General features: G+C 44.0%; 1 protein-coding gene across 9 annotated transcripts in view; it reads right to left on the reverse strand.

Moving 5' to 3' along the window:
- Nucleotides 1–7,178: 7,178 nt before the first annotated feature.
- LMBR1 (limb development membrane protein 1) overlaps nt 7,179–19,389 on the reverse strand; it is a 163,327-nt gene continuing 151,116 nt past the window's right edge. For 6 of the 9 annotated variants that reach the window (XM_059172386.1, XM_059172383.1, XM_059172382.1 and 3 more), the window contains 2 exons: nt 16,485–16,646; nt 7,179–13,360 (listed from right to left, as the gene is read on the reverse strand). In XM_059172386.1, the coding sequence (XP_059028369.1) occupies nt 13,275–13,360; nt 16,485–16,646 (248 nt within the window). In that variant the 3' untranslated portion in view covers nt 7,179–13,274. The remainder of the gene's footprint in view (nt 13,361–16,484; nt 16,647–19,389) is intronic. The other 3 variants (XM_059172390.1, XM_059172385.1, XR_009353058.1) reach the window with 2 other exon arrangements.

Below are 19,389 nucleotides of genomic sequence, written 5' to 3' on the forward strand. Positions count from 1 at the left end.
GTCATGTGAACGTGGTCTCTCTCTCAAAATCCCTTACTATGCTGTACTCAGCCTTCTGGGGATGCTGAAGCTGGAAGGTAAAATGCCTCCACGGCAAGATGAAGTGAGGTGACCGACGTCGGCCCCGGGACGCAGCGTCGGGTTATTACTGGTCTTCTGATGACCTGGCAGGAGAATCGTCTGCCCGGGACCGTGGAAGCGGGACTGTGGAAGGGGGCGGTGAGCGTAGGCGTGGGGGACAGCTGTAACTCAGAGACTGCTCTGAACAAGGAATAAGCACTTCTACCCTGACGCAGCAGACGGAAGCCACGCACGGGCCTCAGGCGTCTGTTCAGAAGGCCAACGAGGCAGACGCGCCTCTCTCCTGTGCCCCGACGGGAGAGCAAGCCACGTGACCAATGCCAGGGCAGTCCGATTCCACTGCCCCAATCTTGGAAGCTGGAGGGAGAGTCCGAGTTTGCTCAGGTCATTGAGTGACAGAGTCCCCTGAGGACTGCGTGTGGCCACATCCCAACACGTTCCTGGGGAGGATGACCTGACTCCGGCTGCCCAGACTCCCTGCGGGCCTGCCTGCCTTCGGACCCCATTTCTTGAGCTTTCCCACTGACCTCTGTGCTGCTCCATATCCTTCCAGTAAACTTTTTCCTGCATATGTGGGTAGAATCCATTTCTGCTCTGCACAACCGAGTACTTTACTTGACATAAGAATGAGTGAGTTGTAGGCAGCAAAGTCAGAGAAATCAGTGGAAATGGCATCTGGAATTGGTCCTTACTGGGGATGAGGGCAGTGCTCAGGGATGAGTCTCGGGCAGCTGTGACAATCAATGTCAAGTCAGGTCACTTTCTTATCGAAAAACCTCCTGGAATGGCATTCCCATCAAAGGCTTGGGGAGACCCAACTCTTGACCACAGGATACTAAACAAGGACTTCGACAGAGTAGCTGCTTCTCTGGGCAGTTTGACGATGATGACACATTTTCAGGTCAAGTCACAAAACCCATGCAGACTTCTGTACGATTATAGCACAGCCTCAGGTCTCTTGTATAAAAACTGGGTCACTGACCAAGAAAAAGTTGGGGCCCCAAGAAGTGGGGCATCAGTGGAGGGCCTGAGAAAGGAACACTCTGTGATTCTACTTAAATCCATCATCGCAATCATGCTCACATTCCCAGCGGCGGGGTACTTGGCTCGTCGCCATGCTGATGAGTAAACTCCTAGGACAGGGAAGGGGATTTATCGGTCCTGTCGCTGGAACAGGGCTTGCTGCGCCAAGCGCCCACCCCCGTTTGCCGGACAGGGGCTGGCTGGCCTGCAGTGGGCTTGGCTGGGCTTGGCTGCAAACTGTGAGTTGGATCCAGATACGTTCCCTGAGCTTTGTGACTTTGGTTTCTGGCACCTGCAACCGAAGAGTTCTGATGGATACAAGAAAGCACAAACTCAGGTGGAACCAAAGAAGAGTGAACCAAAAAGGGGAAGGAGGGCAAGCCGCGCGTCACACCCACGCGCACGCGCACGCGCTCTGGGAGCGAGGCCCGCTCGGTTCTGAGCTTCCTAGTCCTGGACCCAAAGGGGACACTCATGTCTGTTCCACTGTGCGTCGTGTCCCTGAGTAAAAAATAAGGCAAGTGTTCAGGAAAGAATGACTACTCTTTTTTTTTTTTAAATGTCTCCTTTCTTCTGTTCTTTGAATTGGTAATTGGGAAGGCCCTGGAGTTGCAGCCCGCAGATGGCATTTCAAGAGCATCAGCTGTGGGGAGTTAGTGAGCTGACATCCTCCTGCCGCTGCCCCTCGGGTCTGTGTGGGCGCTCGTGGAGGCTTCCAGGCTGCGCCCTAGCACCACGGGGGTCCAGACCCGACCGCGGGGGAGCTCGCCCTTCACACAGGTCCATAGTCTCACCTCATGGGCAACCACTGCTCGTCCTCAGACATGACTTTTACCATAAAGACAAAATTAAATGACACAATAAAATGATGCCCACTTAGGCATCCCTTCAGATAGGCGGTGGTGAGTTTCATGGGACAGATTTTTAAAATGTCCCTCTGTATGCTGGCCACACCACCACCACCGACAGCGGCTTCTGTGATGCGCGCTCTGGTGCAGTCTGCTGGGGGTGCTCCCTGTAGAGCATCTGGCCGGCTTGTCCGGAATGTGCGTGAGGGCGCACTGGCCGTGCGCGTCACCGAGTCTCATGGGAAATCATCTCTAGTGCTGTTTTGATACATACTTACTTCCTAGTAAGTCCCAGGACTATTTGCTTCTTCCATACAAGACAATCTGCACGTAAATGGACATCTCTTAATAGACAACAGACGTGCAATACAGTTCACCACTGTCCAGAAGAGCGGGAAGCCCGTGAAGTGTGCTTGTGGATGGAGCCGGCTGGACCCCTCTGAGGCGAGCCCCCAGCAGCGCCAGAATTCCCACTTAAAAGAACAACACTGCACAGGGAATACAGTCAATGATAAGATGGTGACAGATGGTAGCTAACGTTGTGTACCCAAAACTAATGTGACACTGTGTGTCAACTATATGCAAAAAAATGTCAACAAAAATACAAATAAATAAACAATGGATGGATCGGATTTCTTATTCTAGCAAACTAGGCAAACTCAAATGCCTTCTGCAGCCAAGCAGGTAACAGATTAGTGAAGAAAGCAGTTGTTTTTCCAGAATTCCAAAATATGGAACTTAATGTTGCCAGATTCTCTAATACTTCAAAAGCACACCTCCCACCTCCCAATTAAAAATGCATCGGGCTCTCTGCTCAGTGAGGAGCCTGCTTCCTCCTCTCTCTCTCTGCCTGCCTCTCTGCCTGCTTGTGATCTCTCTCTGTCAAGTAAATAAATAAAATCTTAAAAAAAAAAATGCTTACTCTCTTGTCACCAACAGCAATATGGCACTGGCATAAAAAATAGGTCAGTGAAACAGACAGCCCAGAAACAAACCCATACCTATAAGGTCAATTAATTTATGACAAAGGAGCCAAGAATATGCAATGCGGAAAGAACATTCTCTTCAACAAATGTTGCTGGAAACCTGGACAGCTGTACACAGGAGACCGGAACTGGACCACTCTCTTACCATACACACAAGTCAACTCAAAATGGATTAAATACTTGAACCTAACACCTGAAACCATAAAACTCCTAGAAGAACACACAGTGGTAAGCTCTTCGACATCAGTCTTGGTGATGACTTTTTGGATTTGACACCAACAGCAAAGGCAACAAAAGCAAAAATAAACAAGTGGGACTGCATCAAACAAAAAAGCTGCACAGCAAACAAAACCAACACCAAAACCAAACCGAAAAAAAACAAAACAAAACTAAAAAACCCGCAACAAAATGAAAAGGAAACCTACTGAATGGGACAACATGTTTGCATGTCACATACCTGCTGAGGGATTAATATCCAAATAGATAAAGGACTCATACAACCTCACAGCAAACCAAACAGTCCAACTTAAAAATGGTTCTATCCGAACAGACATCTCCCCAAAGACATGCAGACAGCCAACAGGCACGTGAAAAGACGCGCTGCTGGTGGGGAAGCAAACCGGTGCGGCCCTGTGGAAAACAGTGTGGAGGTTCCTCGGAAAACTAACGTAGACCTACCACGTGACTTTGCAATTCCACTTTTGTACACTTATCCAAAGACAAAGAAAACACTAATTCAAAAAGGTATTAGCACCCTTGTGTCCACTGCAGCAGCATTCACAACAGCCAAAGTATGGAACAGCCTGAGTGTCCATCAGGAGACGGATAAAACTGTGGTGTCCAGACGCGCTGCACATACACGCACACACTCTGCAGCTGTGAAAAGGGAAATCCTGCCCCTTGGGACATGGACGGACCCTAAAGGCATCCTACTAAATGAAGTCAGTCAGAGACAGACAGATACCATATGATCTTTCTTATACGTGGACTCTGAAAAACAACAACAAAAAAACCAGATTCATCGATACACAGAACACAGATTGGGGGTTGCCTATGGTGGGGGATGGGGAGTGGGTGACACGGGTGGAAGTGATCAAAGGTACAAACTTCCAGTCATAAAGGAAGTCCTGCTGATGTCACGGACAGCACGGGACAAGTTAGCAGTACTGTACTGCATATTTGAAAGCTGTGGAGAGTATATAGAGATACATTCATGGTGTTATGCCCCCGAAACGAACAGAATGTTATATGACAAAGATATCTCAATTAAGAAAAGACACTGAGGTTACAGCTATACTATAGCTAGAACAGCCGTGGTATCGCAGAACTTTTGTGATTCGTGAATGCTAACTAAATCTTTAAAATGTTGAAGTGGCAAAAGCACGTGTTTTGCAGTGAGCGCCACCCCGCGCCTGTGTGCCACACACGTATCGCACAGACACACCCGGGAGGGAAGCCGCGGAGACCAAAGCCCTACTTTGTAGCCAGCACGTCCCGGGCGCGCAGAGTTTGCTTTTAGATCGATTACCACAGCGACACCCTAGGACAGCATCCAGAGCGTAACTGGCTTTGAAGAATGCCACTTCCTAACCTCATTTTCTAAAGCCACGCACTCAGGCAATGCACAGTGACTCGGCGGACGTGACTGCCAGACGTCGGGAAGCACCCGCCGGGGAGCCTTCGATCTGAGCAGAGCTCATTGGCGGCCGACGACCGAGAGCAAGAGCAGTTGTCTGGATGCACCTGGGGTCAAGATGAAAATACAAACTGTATTAAAAGACAGCAGAGGAGAGGGAAAGTCTTCCTTGACCTCTTGGATCCCTGGCTGGGTCTAAAACCTAACCCCACGAAGCCTGCTCAGCGAGAGGAAAGCACCCAGAGACGTTCAGCACCAGTTCCGCCTGCTGCAGGACGCTTCCTAAAGAGATGAAGACCCAAAGACAGACCTACTTCACCCCATCTGATGAGGAACAGGCAGTTGTGGGACACACAACAGGCTGGGAAGTGTGAGGCAAGCCTGTAAATCGGGGAACTCGGCAAGGCCTGTTAGGATTCTTGGGGGTGAGGGGGCTCCCTTCCTCTGGGTACCGGGAGGCCGCCTCCCACAGGAGGTTTCAGGCTAAACCTCAAATTCTTCTTTCAGCTTAAAATATTCGATATGTGAGAGTGGTGTGTCCTGAACCCAATCCCATGTTTGCTTTCTGCTTTCTGCAGGGGTGTGGACACACATCTAACTTCTCTAAAATGGTATGAGAATTTGAAATTTTTAATCTCTGGCTCTCCCAATAGTGTTATGGAATAAAGTTCTTTGTCAGCCCCAATAATCAGCAGTAATATTAAATTCATAAGCCTAAGTTATGACCTATTTCTGCTCAGAGAGGGAAAGACCTGAGATCAAAGCCTGCACTGTCCTTGGCAGATTTTCCATGAGTTTTGTTGAAAAATTGCAAGGTTCTCAGGCCTGCATGTGGAAACACACACAGAGCTTGTCAAGGAAACAGCTGCTGCACAGTATCCAAGAATGCCTGTACGAGCCTGTACTGGGTGCACAAGGTCTTTGTGAAGACACGATCGTCTCCGGATGCAGCCTCACTAGGCCACGTCTGCAGGGCTGAGATGGGCCCATCAGGGACCACAGACATTTGTGCCCTTGAGACCACACACACTTGTTTCCGTTCCTCCCTCCCCAAGTACCCAGCTTCCATCCTGAGGGCACCTTGCAGATGACTTAAAATTTTTAGGTACATGTTTCTGAACCAAGTAAAATTATTTCTTTCTTACACAATGTCTCTGGGATTTTTAAATACTTTAAATTGTTGCAAATGATTAAACAGTTGCAAAAATAGACTTCCCATATACCCTTCACCAGCTTCCCCTCACGTCAACACACCGCAGTAAAATTATCTAAGCCAGAATTGACAATGGTACAGAAGTGTTAACTAATGTACACATTTTATTCAAATTTTGTCAACTGTCTCTGGAATGTTTTGTGAATACGAATTTTCTTTGCCAACGTAAGTGCTAATGTGTCTAAAAGAATACATCTTCCAAATTATAATTCAAGTGTACATGGTAAAGTCACCATATTAACTGGAGGTTTCCAGACAGAAGAACGAGTCACTGACCAGAAAACTACAGAAGAGTAAATTTAAGTATTAATAATTCAAAACACAAGATTAGTGTTTGTTTCGTACATTAACGGAGGAGAACATTCTTTGAAATCAGTTTATGAGATACATTAATTAGAGGATTTGAGATATAAAATTTAGGGAAAACTCAATCTTTTATGGACATTTAGTTCATGAAAACAGCATTCAAATCACACACACTGTTTAATATATGGTTCTGCCACCCTGGCCTGTCACTTGAGGAAACTGTAAAACTAGTCAAGGGCAGGTTAGAATTGCGGTCGGGCGCTCCTATCAGACCTGAACGCGGCAGAGTGGACACACGAGGAGTCGCCGTCTCCGCAGAAGCCAGGCAGGGCGGCGGGGCAGCGGAGCACTCAGGGGGCATCCAAACTTTCCCAGCTGTCCTCACGGGTACTCGCTATCCCAAGCGGCTCTTGGGAGTCCCCGCTGTCCCGTGCGGTCCCAGCCACGGCACCGTCAGCAGGAGGGAACGGGGGAGGCGGGATGGTGCTTCCGCTGGCTGACAGGCTGCTTTCAAGTCATCTTTCCGGAGGTCCCACGGGATAGGCTGCACGAACACCCAGGACAGATCCCAGCCCCACGCCCACGCCTACCTGCACGGGAAGCTGGGCACACTGGCACCCTGAATGAAACGGGCTGGGCTGCCCGGCTCCAACAGCTGCTGTGCGGCCACTGACATCTCGGCACAACCATTATCTCATCCCCTTCAACAAAATAAATCCAGATAAAGTGTTGATGAATTATGAGAAAAAAAAAAAAAAGACATAAAAGTAGTTAGGTTTGCGGTAATTAAAACAACATGGGATCACGTGGTGAGAACGGTTGCACAACCCCAGGAATATACTACACATCAAGGAATCATGTGCTTTAAGAGTCAATTTTGTAATATGTGAATTATATTTCAAGTAGATAAGGAAAATATTGGGAAATAGTTTAGAATTCTGAGAGTAGGGAAGGTCTAAATATGATGCCAAAAAATTATGGGAAATTGTAAATTTTGCATACTTCAGAATTTAAAATTTCCATACAGAAAAAAAAAAAACCCCAATGTGGACAAGTTAAAAAAACAACCAGGAAAAATACACACATCAGAAAGACAAAAATTTAATCCATAATATAGAGTTTTTATACAACAGTAAAGATATTATAAAATACCAGCAGAAAAATAAGCTAAATATATTTAATGATAATTCACAAAAGTCGAAATACAAATAGCTGATAAAAATTTAAGTTCCCAACAGCTATTAAAAATGCAAAGAAAAACAAATATTTCCCTCTCAGGTTGGCACTAATGTAAGACTGGCAAAACCCAGTGTAAGTGAAACACATCTTCACACGCTGTTGATGAGAGTACATACTGATAGGGTCATTTCTGGAAGTAGTTTGAAAATGCATTGTCTTTGAGCCACTGTAGTACCTAGTAAATAGTGGTACTGGGTCGCCTGATGCAAGCCGCTGCTCCAAACTGAATCCCTCCAAGTAATTTGTAAGAAATATGTATTTGGTCTTCCTCCCTATTCCTGGCACAGAGCTAAAACCTGTGGAATTTCCTAAGTGATAAGAAGATCAAGGTGTCTTTTGATATTTGTAAGAAGCCCCTTTCAACCACATCTGAGCTTATGCTAATGGGTTGTCTTTTGGAAAGCCCCTAATGATGGCCCCTGGAACCAACTACTTCGGGTCCCTCCTCTGACCTCTGGGGAGTGGGGAAGGGCTGGAGGTCAAGCTAATCACTAATGGCCAATCCTTTAATCAATCATGTGTATGTAGTGAACCTTCCATAAAAACAAAAACAGAAACACTTAACTGAAGGGATTCAGAGAGCTTCCTGGTCAGTAAGCGCATGGGGGTGCCGGGAGGCTGGTGCACCTGGAGGAGCACAGGAGCTCTGAGGGCACCCGCATCCCTGGCTCTGTGCGTCAACTCCCTCTGGGGTTCCTGAGGTGCAGCCTCTGTAGTAAACAGGTCATCTCATAAGGAAACCGTGTCCCGGGGTCCTGGGAGCTGCTCCGGCACGTCGTGGAAAGGGAGGGCGCGGTGACAACCCATGATCTAGAGCTGGTTGGTCAAAGCACATGGGACAGCTTGGACTTGGGACTGGCCTCTGAAGTGGGGGTGGGGAACCAGTCTTATGGGACTGAGCCCTTAACCTGCAGGGTCCGTACTAACTTCACGTACACAGTGTCAGAATTAAATCAGACTGAGGGACACCGATGTGGTATCCGCAGGGAACTGGGAGAACAGCTTGGTGCGGAAAACCCCCCACACATTTGGTGGCTAAAAGTGAATATTGAGAATACAGAAAAGGAAACGTTTTCACCGCTGATTTCTAAAGCAGTAAGAGAACAATGTGCTAAGATTTATGTAACCAACTATCTGTTAGTACTTCTGGCCGTTCAGGACGCTGTACCAGCTACACGGCTGACAGAACAGCTACAGCCACTCGACACTACAGCATGTCCTGGGTGCCTGGAGGCCACTGTCGGCCAGCAGTCTATCTGTCAGTAAGAGCTTTGCAAGGGAGAAGACATTAAGGGAGAAGACATTCTCTTTTCAAGGGAGAAGACATTCACACAGGATTTTTAATAACTGACAAAACTTCCTTCCTTAAATTCATATTGAAACCTCTACCTCCTCGGGGCGCCTGGGTGACTCAGTGGGTTAAGCCTCTGCCTTCAGCTCGAGTCATGATCTCAGGGTCCTGGGATCGAGCCCCACATCGGGCTCTCTGCTAGACGGGGAGCCTGCTTCCTCCTCTCTCTCTCTGCCTGCTTGTGATCTCTGTCTGTCCAATAAATGGATAAAATCTTTTAAAAAATTAAAAAAATAAAAAATAAAAATAAACCCCTACCTCCTCACACACGGACACTGAAGGTCTTCCTGCCCACACCGATTCTCAGGAATAATACCCATCAGGGGCGGCTACCCTACTTTCTCAAAACCTATGCTTCTGAACTTGACTTCTCCAGCATGTTCAGGAAGAATGTAACACCAAAATCACATTCAAAAATAACTGGGCTTTGTCTGAATTTCCTATTTGATCACATTTGAACTTGAAAACACTTTTACCTAATTGAACCACACAGAATAGGAAGTTAAATAACTTCTCTTCAAAACTAGATCCCAGCTCTACTCCTCCAAGAAATATGGATCAAGTACCTAGTTTTGAAATTTTAAAATCCAGTTTTTGGAGTTTCAGCAATTTCTATTGATTTTAATTACATTTTTTGCAGTGCAACAAGTAACATGCATAGATAATACTTTGGCTTCAGTAGCATTTGCAATAATGAATTTTACCTAATATTCAAAAGCCAAAAAAAGTTCTTGTGTTCATTCATCTTTCAACTAGATCCTGGAAATCATGTTTTTCAAATGAAAGTTGACCATTCACTAGTATTAGTGTGGTTTGTGTCTAGTATTCTAAAATATAGAACAGAAAATGCCAGCAGTCATCACATACAGTAAAAGTAGGTACTACTTTGTTAAATATTTGTTTACATGTATAGAAGTGTGTGTGTGTGTGTTACAATGCAAAAGCATTTCTTCCTGTGGTCAGAGAGCTGGAGAGCCATTGCTGCAAAGGCTTCTGTGTCTCAGTGAATCCAGCAGATGCCGATGCCATTTATTCTTCCGGGAGCTCTGGATTAAGCTGCCAGACCCAACCACGTAGACGTGGCTCATTCCTTTTATGGAAAAGATTAGAAGAATCAAATACTTCTAAGTAACTCAAAGAATTACATGACATAAGTGATTTCAATTGCTGATGCCACATTTTAGCTGCAAATGGTTGGAAGAAATTCATCGACCAATAACTCCACAACAAAAAGGAGAGAGAAAACGTTCATTTCTTCCTCAGTCCAACATCTCACCAGAACCATTACTGCCCTTTCTAAAATTGACATGGAAGTAACGTACATACACCCTTAAGTTTTAGCCACGATGGTATTTAAGATTTAAGACAAAAACAAAAACACATTTGAATGCTTTTAAACCAAAACATGAAATCACTTTTTGTAAAATTTTAATTTCTAAGACATTTAAAGTCACACTAAAAGAATCTCATAGAAACAAACAAGGCCAACAGATCATTTGTAAACAGAACACTCTGTAAACAAAAGTAATATACCAGTGCATCTAAACATTATTTTAAAAGTAACATACCAGTTTTTTAAGCCAGTACTACATATATACTCCTATTTAAAAAAAAATTATTTTAAGAACTCTGCCTTTATACATTAAATACTGTGCTAACAAAGAAAACCACATAGGGTTTTCAAAGGCCGTGAGCTTGTGCTGTGGGCAGCTTAAGTGGTTATGGGTGCACAGACAGGTCTATTATGCTCCAGCAAAGCAAGGCTGATGTCCAAGCCCCTGAAAACAGGGGCACGCAGTACACTCCTCGAACACATGCAAGAGTCAAACCATGCAGAAGACTTCATTCTCATCCAGTGATCAAACAAAGTCACGATGTGGCCTGAAGCAGCTAGCACGCGTGTGTGCACGTGTGCGCGTGCATGGGTGTGCGATTTTTACACAGTCTCTTCTTTTAGAGCAGGTCCGTTTTTATAAAGAATATATGCAAAGCTAAGTAAATACTGAATCTAAGAAATATCTTGGAAAAGAGTAAAAATTATAAATGTTATCATCCATAAAACTTAGAATTTCAAAATGAGTATTGCAGAACCAAGGAATATTTAGAGTTGGTAAGTCGCCCCCAGAAACTGTTTAACTACAGTGTCTAATGCCCCTTAAAGTGGATCCTAAAGTGAGAAAGAGTCAACAGAGCGTCTGACTTCACACAGTCACCTAGATGCCCCACACCCAATGAGAACACCGGGGCCATCCCCAGGGCCGCTCTAATCACGGGCACAGGGCACTCCGGCATCAGGCCCCCTGCCTCCTCCTTGGCCAGCACAACTACAACAAATGAAAGGCCTGAGGTGCACCTATGCTTTCCAGACTCCAAGTGCTCGGCCTTAGTGCGCTGCCACCCATTTCCGTCGTGGCCTCATGCAGCCTCCCGTGTGTCCAAGGGAAGCATCTGTGTTCAGACTAAGTCTCTCACTCAAGAGGAAGACTCCTGTGTACGTAACCAGGAATAAACTCTTTGTGGAACCCCAAGCTGCTGTACTCATGCAGCAAACAGTACGTAACCACCTGCACTTGTCCCCACAGAAGGCATCTGAGACCCAAGATTCCACCCGTCCTTCCATGTGAACTGTATCCTGTCTCAAAAGCAATGAGGATGTACCCAGTAACAGCTGCAGGAATTTATAATACACTCCACTGTTTACTAATCCAAACCTGGCCTAAGTTTTCCACTGGAAAGAAACTTTCAAATGAACAAAGAATTGATACAGACATTGAAAAGTTTAATATTTTACTCAGAAATTTTCAGACATCTTACAAATACCCAAAAACTTCCTATGGATGTGCCCAGAAACTAGTGTAAGTTACAAGTGAGGTTCTTTTATGTAAAGAACTTTCTTTTTCTTCTCCCCTTGACCTAGTTTGCTCAAAATATGGATTGCAAGCAAGTTTCAGAAAAACCACAGCCTGCATTTAATGTTTAAATAGGTGTAACTACCAGTCAAAGTAGGAAATGGCCAACTTCTATTAATTTTCTCAGTATGCAGCTCCTACGTGGAGAGATTTACCAATTTACGGAGTGTTGTTTAGAATCACAAAACGTTCTTTTATTTTAAAACTGGACTGTATTTTAGTGAGCAGAGAAGCTTGGAAGGAAATGCAGAGGTTAAATAAAGGAGAGGTATACACAATGGAACTTAGGAATACACAGATAAAATTTTCTTATTATTTTGGCTCTAAGTGGCAATTTTTTATGTCAAGTATATACAGCCTGATTTTCATAAATTTCTCAAAAAAAAACCCCTTTAAACTCAACAATTTGAGAAAAATGTTCTTTTACTTTTGTCTGAACACAGACAATCTGTTGCCATACACTTAGTGCATGTGAACATACGCATTTACAGAGACTGCGTAACTACGAAGTGTGTGCAAAGGGGCTCATCTCTTATTTCTGCATGCACAGTCTCCAGTACTCTATCCGAGGGGATGGATGGTAACACAGAGTACAATTTTACAGTTTTTATTCAGTGGACTTAACGTCAAGAAGCCATCCCCAGAATTATTTACAACTTAGTAACTGAGTGATTATCAGATCATGAAACATTGAAAAACTATTCGTACATCATGAATGCTGATACTGTGCCCCTGGGTGTCAAACTGGTAACTTTAGTGAGTCTGAGGTTTAAACCGGCATATACAAAAGGAGCCCAGGCCTGAAGAATGTGTTGACAGAAGGGGTTTCTACCACAGAGCATTCGTAGTTTCATAATGGACACAGGAGAACAAGGAACTGAGAGACTTTAGAAAAAAAGCTTAAAAAAATTGAGTGTACATAGAGCCTATAAGGCAAAATCTAAGTTACAAGTGTATTCGACACCAGCAACTATGTTACGAGAAGTAATACTGAATTCTATACACATAAGATGTCAGAGAACTATGATCACAGATAACTTCCTACGTAGCTGACCACACTCCGTACAGTGGAAGATTTCCCATGCTGTTCTACCACGGATCAGGTTTTCAAAAGAATTTCTTATTTTTCCTCAACTCAAAGTCCAACCGATATCATTCTGAAATATAAACCAGAACTACGCGTCTGTCTTTTTCTTTAAGGAAGTGAACAACAGCTTTGCGCACTACCGTTCCAATGCCCCCACTGCCATGGCGGCGTCCGGAAACCTGCTTTTTTGCGGGGCCTTCACTTCACATCCAAATACCAAGGATGCCTTTCTCGATGCCTTCTCCATTTTGAATAAAATATATAATGGGATTGAACTGAATTCTTAGAAAGCCCCCAAGTTCGCCTTTCCTAATATTCCCATATGGGTGATTGTATCGACTGATGCAAGCAAATGTGTCCACAGAAGAATGTGCTGCCCTACGGAGCCGCGTCTGGCTGGAAACTGTGGGGTCCTTCACACAGCTAAAGGAGAAGGCTTGCGGCAGCCAAGTTCTCAGGAGGTTACGGAAGAAACGGTGCTGCCAGGCCCCGGCCCTAAATGTGAAGCCCAGTCAGTGCGTGTCATTTTGGACCGGCGGGGATGTCGGGAGTGTGGGGCTCCCGGGTCCTTGATCGCAGAGAGCTGCTGCGTGTCTCACAGTGCTTTGTGATGCCCGTTTGCAGACGGCTTTGATGTTTCTGAATCCCTTGAAGTATCTGATAAGTGGAGCTTATGAAGCCCTGCAGAAAAATTAAGAAAATGGTGAGAAATGATGTACTGTGGCGTAGGTGGGCAGAGGGCTAACGAGGCGGAGTGTCAAGGGTTACTGAGAAAGCTGTGATGTGCTGGCCAGACCCCCTTTAGGGTGAAAGATCTCTTGTCCCCACTGGAGGTTCCCTGGCGGCCTAAGCAGAGGACAGTTGTCTCTCAGGAAGCCATGCCTTCTCCTCAACTCTGCAGCTCTGGGGCCCAAGGAAGCAACTGGTTTCTTCTCTCAGCACAGTGAGTTCCTTCTCTACCTCCTGCCCTCCAGACACCCTCTCATATACCTGCTCCTCCAAGCTTGTCCGAGCCCCGAAGTGTGCTTCCCAGGGGAACTAACATGAGGCAAGTATGATCCCACTTTTGTTTTAAAATACACACAAGCAAGTATACATACAGGAAGACATACAGAAAGACCCACCAAAGTATGAAGCACGTAATTAAGAGGAGAAATAATGGAAAACATGGCATAAAGAAAAGGAGAAGAAATGGCAAAAGAATAAATGGAACATAAATGTTTCATTATTCAAAGATACTTCACAGAATAAAAAAATTATCACTATCTTTAAAAGTCACATTAGTTTCCCTCTGTATCACCCATCAGTCAATCACATAATATGCCTGATATATACAACACTGTGCAACTCAACAGGGAAAACAGGCAGAAGGAAATGTGAGAGTTCATGCGGCACCAAAGCCCTCGGCACTTATTAATCAGACGAAGCAACAACGATGTTCAAGAATACATAACCAGCTCATCTATGGAAAAGATGGTGAGCAAACATTTTTATGAGGCTCAGCCTTTGTGACACATCAAAAACACACTTGGATAAGATTCGATTCCCCTAAGATTTTAGAAATCTGTCTACCTGGCTGTTAAGCACTTTTATACTGCTCTTCAGTCAACACAGCACTCTGAATTTTGAAGTTTCTACCACCTGCACATCTTAATGAAAGAAAAGGTAAAACTGACCCTGTCTATGATGGATGAATGGGAAGGAAAAAAGAAAGCAATCCAATCCAAGCAACAGTTCTGGCCCCGGGAATGGCCAGACCACGGAGTGACAACAGGAACCCGTGGCTGCTGGGTGTGGGGAGGCGCCTTTAGACAGGGTCTGTTCAAAAAGGAACGCAGTGGAGAGAGCAGCAGAGCGGTGATCAGTGCTCGAAGTGAAAAGGAATCCCCCTGGAGGATAGATTATTTCCATTATTACTTCTAAAACCTGGGTGCAGCACAGGGTCCACATCTTAAAACAACAACAACAACAAAAAACAGAACTGTAATGTCTCTCTCTGCAGAAGCAATCGCCTCCCCCATGACCAGGTTTCTAGCTACTGTGTACCAGATACTCGGAGACAAGTACTATCCTTATCAGTGGACACAGAAGCAGCAGAAAGGACTACAAAACAAAGGGATGGGGGGAGATGGGTTAAATTTTGTAATCAAATTATGATTCCCAATGAAATCAGATTTAAGATCTCAGATCACACACTATTACATATACTTAATGAGGATCTTTTTTTTTTTATGTATAATGCATTTCTTCCCTCAAGCATTCCAAAGAGTAACAGAAAACACTTGGGCAAAAAAAGCAAATCTATCTATTAGTTTTACACAAGTCTTGATAATTCGACTGCCTGTTATGGTCAAAGAGCCGACACAACATACGTGACCTCACCTTAGGTTGACCGAAATTTCACTATATTAATAAAGACTTCCTTCAAAAGAAGAGATCCAGAATACTTAACTCAAAACCAAACTCACTGCGCTTCATCTACAACTGTCCATGTTGGTGACCGGGAGAGGGGAAGTCATCCGACACACCGCTAACGCATCTCACTGATGCTACCGTGGCCTTAAACATGAAGTTCTAACTTTAGACATTTGGTTCAGAGAGCTGCTGATTCCCGCCTCACCCTGCAGCTTTTAACCTGGCCAGCGTTCTGAAAGCGAGGCCTGAACATCCATCAAGTACCCGCTGCTCCAGCTGAAACGAGATGTCACTTCTGCTTGCAGGCACTGCTGTACCGGCCATCTGCTCAAGGGGCGAATTTAGGAAAATATGGATGAATAGATAATTTGAAGTCTTTTTTCCTTCCCAAAGGTCATCCCTTCAATCACAGAGTTGGAAGAACTTGGTGGGGTGCGAAGCTCTATTGTTGCTCAGGTTGAAGTTATGGGGACCTTAATGAATCAATCACCATGTAGCCTTTTGCAATAGCTAAAAGCCACAATGGAACACAAAGTACAAGCGTTCAAATGATGTCACGTTAGGTAAATGACCTAATGTCAGGATTTTCTATAATAAATCACTGCCTTTCCCTTCTTTTATTCTAAAATTACTCCAAACCCAAGAGGGTTTATATAGCAAGATAGTTTATATTGCCCTGGTATTCCTACAATATAAAATAAAACTAATAAAAAATATAAAATAAAATAAAAACTTATAAAATGTTTAGTTCTAATGTTGATGTGGGCATGAAAAGCTCATTTATAAGTTTCATTTATACCCTTTATATCTTAGCCAAACCGAAAGTTTTTTTAAGACTATCACAATGCATGTGACTTATGGAATACATGATAATGAAAGCCCCCCTCCTATTAACGACAAGAATATTATTATTTTTATCCTGAGTTACTCGGCTTACTGTGGAGAATTATGGATCAGCCTGATACCTATAAAGTCCACGTAATCAAAAGAAATCTGTAACTAAAAAGTGGTAAGTGGTTTCACTACCAAAAACGAAGTCTCCAGCCCATTATCAGCTTCACCTCGCCTCGACCACCATCATCGTAATAAAAAAGCTGATTTTACTGAACTTATATGATGTGCCAGGAATCTGCTCAGGCCCTTAAAATAAACATTCCAGTTAATATTCAAAACAGTCCTCGAGAGAAGAGACTGTCACCATTTTACAGATGACAAAGCTGAGGCTTAACGAGGTAATTTCACAGGAGAACATAAACAGTAAGTAGTGGGTCAGAAATGGAATCTCTATGGTTATACATAGTAGGAAAAATGAACAGATGAAGATTAATCCAAATGACAAAATTAAAAATTAGTAGAAAGAGAGAAAAATACCCATAAACCTTGGGATTACCTAGGGCCTTGAAAAGTTCTTCTCGCACAGCAGAGGTGAATTTTCTGACCAGACACAATGTTGTCACAATAGCAAAAAGCAAATTGTAGGATAATACAATATAGAAATTTCCCAGCCAATTAAACCTTCCAAAGTCTCCAAGTAGATCAAATCTAGTGATTCCTGTTAAAAATAAATAAAATAACCCTTAATAAAAACAGGTACGATATATTTAAATTCATTACACAGTCAAGTACAAGTAGATAAAACTCCGTGGACTTTCTCATCTGGAACCCCAGTCAGAATTTGTAATCGTTAACTTGTGGAACAAACCCAGCCGGTCCTAACCGACTCTCTCCATATGCCACAGCCTCTTGGAAGTGATGAGGCTGGAGCGACCGTCCCTTGCCACTCAGTCCACGCACATCGACCGGAGATCTGCTGCGCTGCTCACGGAGAGAAAGGGCACAGTGTGCTCAACTGAAAAAGGAAACAAGGGTCCTGAGGGAGGAGGCGACACTGGACACGCCCTCCTAGCTCCCACCCCTCTGCTGCGTGGTCCCTCTCTTCGTGCAGCGACCAGGTCAAACCTCACCTCCTTAGAAAGGGCACCTGTTTCCTCCACATGAAACAGCTGGACCCTCCAAGGTCGTCTACCCTAATTACACATCTTTGTAACACGTGCTACTGGAAATACTTCTTTTCCTTTCTGGTTTATTTTTTGCTGACTTTCCCACTAGTACGTAAGTTCTATGAGAAAAGGGACTTTTTTTTTTTTCACCCCTATAATCCTAATGCCCGGAGCAAAGCTTGTCCATGTCTTAGTAGTTACTACATAAACGAATCAACAACTAGGGTGATTCCTTTCTGGGTTGGTGGGGTGGGGCGCATTGGGGATAAAAGCATTATTAACCTGAGCGGGACACCACAGGCTTGAAGAGTAAAATGGCAAATCCAGAAAAGGCAGTGAAGTTACTTAAATTCACCTATACACATTTTTAAAAGTCTTTTTATTCAAAAGAATAATTCAAATAGTCATTCTATTTAGTAATAATGTGCCCTAAGCCAAATATTTACTGGAAAGAATACGTGAATGTTAGAGCTCCTCCGACCCCTGGTAAATAAGTAATGGCACTCAGGTAGTTCGTCAAGCAACAGATGACGAGACTGCTGCCAAGCTTCAGGGAAGAAACTGGAGTTATCTGGGGCCACATAAAATTGTAAACATAACGGACGGTATAAACAAAATCCTGCACCCCGTTATTGTTTGAGTGGTCTAAGGATTTCAAGAGTAACCCAACTTCCCTCTATCAGCTGACTTTTGAACTTAGCTCTCATTCCCACCAAAGCAATCCCATCATCCCTATAGGGCCAGACTCCACAAAAGCAGTGCATACAGACAACAGAATAACCTTCATACCCAAAAGCATCCCAATAGTAGGAGGTTTCAAGAGCTAGTTCCTTTTTAATTGTTTTTTTTAAAGATTTTATTTGTCAGAGAAAGAGAGAGCACAAGGAGGGAGAGCAGCACGCAGAAGGAGAAGCAGGCCCCCTGCTGAGCAGAGAGCCCGATGTGGGACTCGATCCCAGGACCCTGGGATCATGACATGAGCTGAAGGCAGATGCTTAACCAACTGAGCCACCCACGTGTCCTAAAAAGTAATTCTTCTATGGCCACATTTACACAGGGCCAATGTATTTGAACTTGAGAGACAATAGTTACCATAATATTTTAAAGAGAAGATTAATAAAAACATACAACAAAATATCTTTTTAAGGAAGGTGAAGGGACCCAGACCCCAGGAGAATATGCCACATAGACCACAAATCGTAAGTCATGACAACAAGCTCGGCTGCAGTTTCTCAAAGCCTTAATAAAAGGTCACTTTCTCTGGGGCACCTGGGTGGCTCAGTCGGAGAAGCGTCTGCCTTCGGCTCAGGTCACAATCTCAGGGTCCTGGGATCGAGCCCCATGAGGCCACATCAGGCTCCCTGCTCAGTGGGGAGGCTGCCTCTCTCTGCCCCCTGCCCCGTGCTATCTCTCAAACAAATAAAATCTTCAAAAAAAAAAAAAAAACCAACAAAAAAATTTACTTTGTCAAAAGGAATACAGATCTAATTACGTATTGTAGTTTTCAAACAAAGTACCATTTAATTTAACCTAGGAAGTTATCTATAGACAGGATACAGTCCTTCCAAAACAAATTTCAATGATTTCAGCCCAAGGATCCCAGATAAGTAGTTTATTTGATCTTTAGGATCAAAGACTCCTTTGACAATCTGGTGAGGGCCATAGATCTCTTCACAAGAAAAACAAGAGATGCACACACACACAGACACACACACAAAATCTTGCATATGATGAAGCTGATTTACAGAGAAAACTGCTGGATCACTAAATAAAAACCCTGGTCTAGAAGCTCCAGAAAAGTCTTACGTGGTCTCAAGACATTTTAATCATATACCACTATTAGCAAAATTAGCACACATATAATTAACACACATAAACCCACATATTAGCAAAATTAGAACACATGTATGCAATATATGTGTATTTAATTATTTTAAAACTATGTATGTACTGGCTTTTACATTATACACAAAGCACAGACTTTTAAAAAAGTAAGAACAATAAAAGTAAATAGAAGTTCTCACGGTTTCTTCACATAGCCCAGTGACTTACTCTGTGAATGCTGGGGGACAAACCACTTTGGAGGGCACTGGTAACTGGCACATGCTAACTGGTACCTCAGCTGCCAGCCTGAACCCAGCCAACATACCACACTGGGACAGAAGTTCCACACAGAGCGCAGTGAGGAGAAGGGTGCACTTAGCACAGGGAGATTGGAAGGTCTGTTATGAACAATGGGAAGTGCTCGCACTAGGACTTCTTAGTGGATTCAACTTGGTATCCTGAAAGTCAAGG

This window comes from Mustela lutreola, chromosome 4, assembly GCF_030435805.1.
Source record: "Mustela lutreola isolate mMusLut2 chromosome 4, mMusLut2.pri, whole genome shotgun sequence".
Lineage (NCBI taxonomy): Eukaryota > Metazoa > Chordata > Mammalia > Carnivora > Mustelidae > Mustela > Mustela lutreola.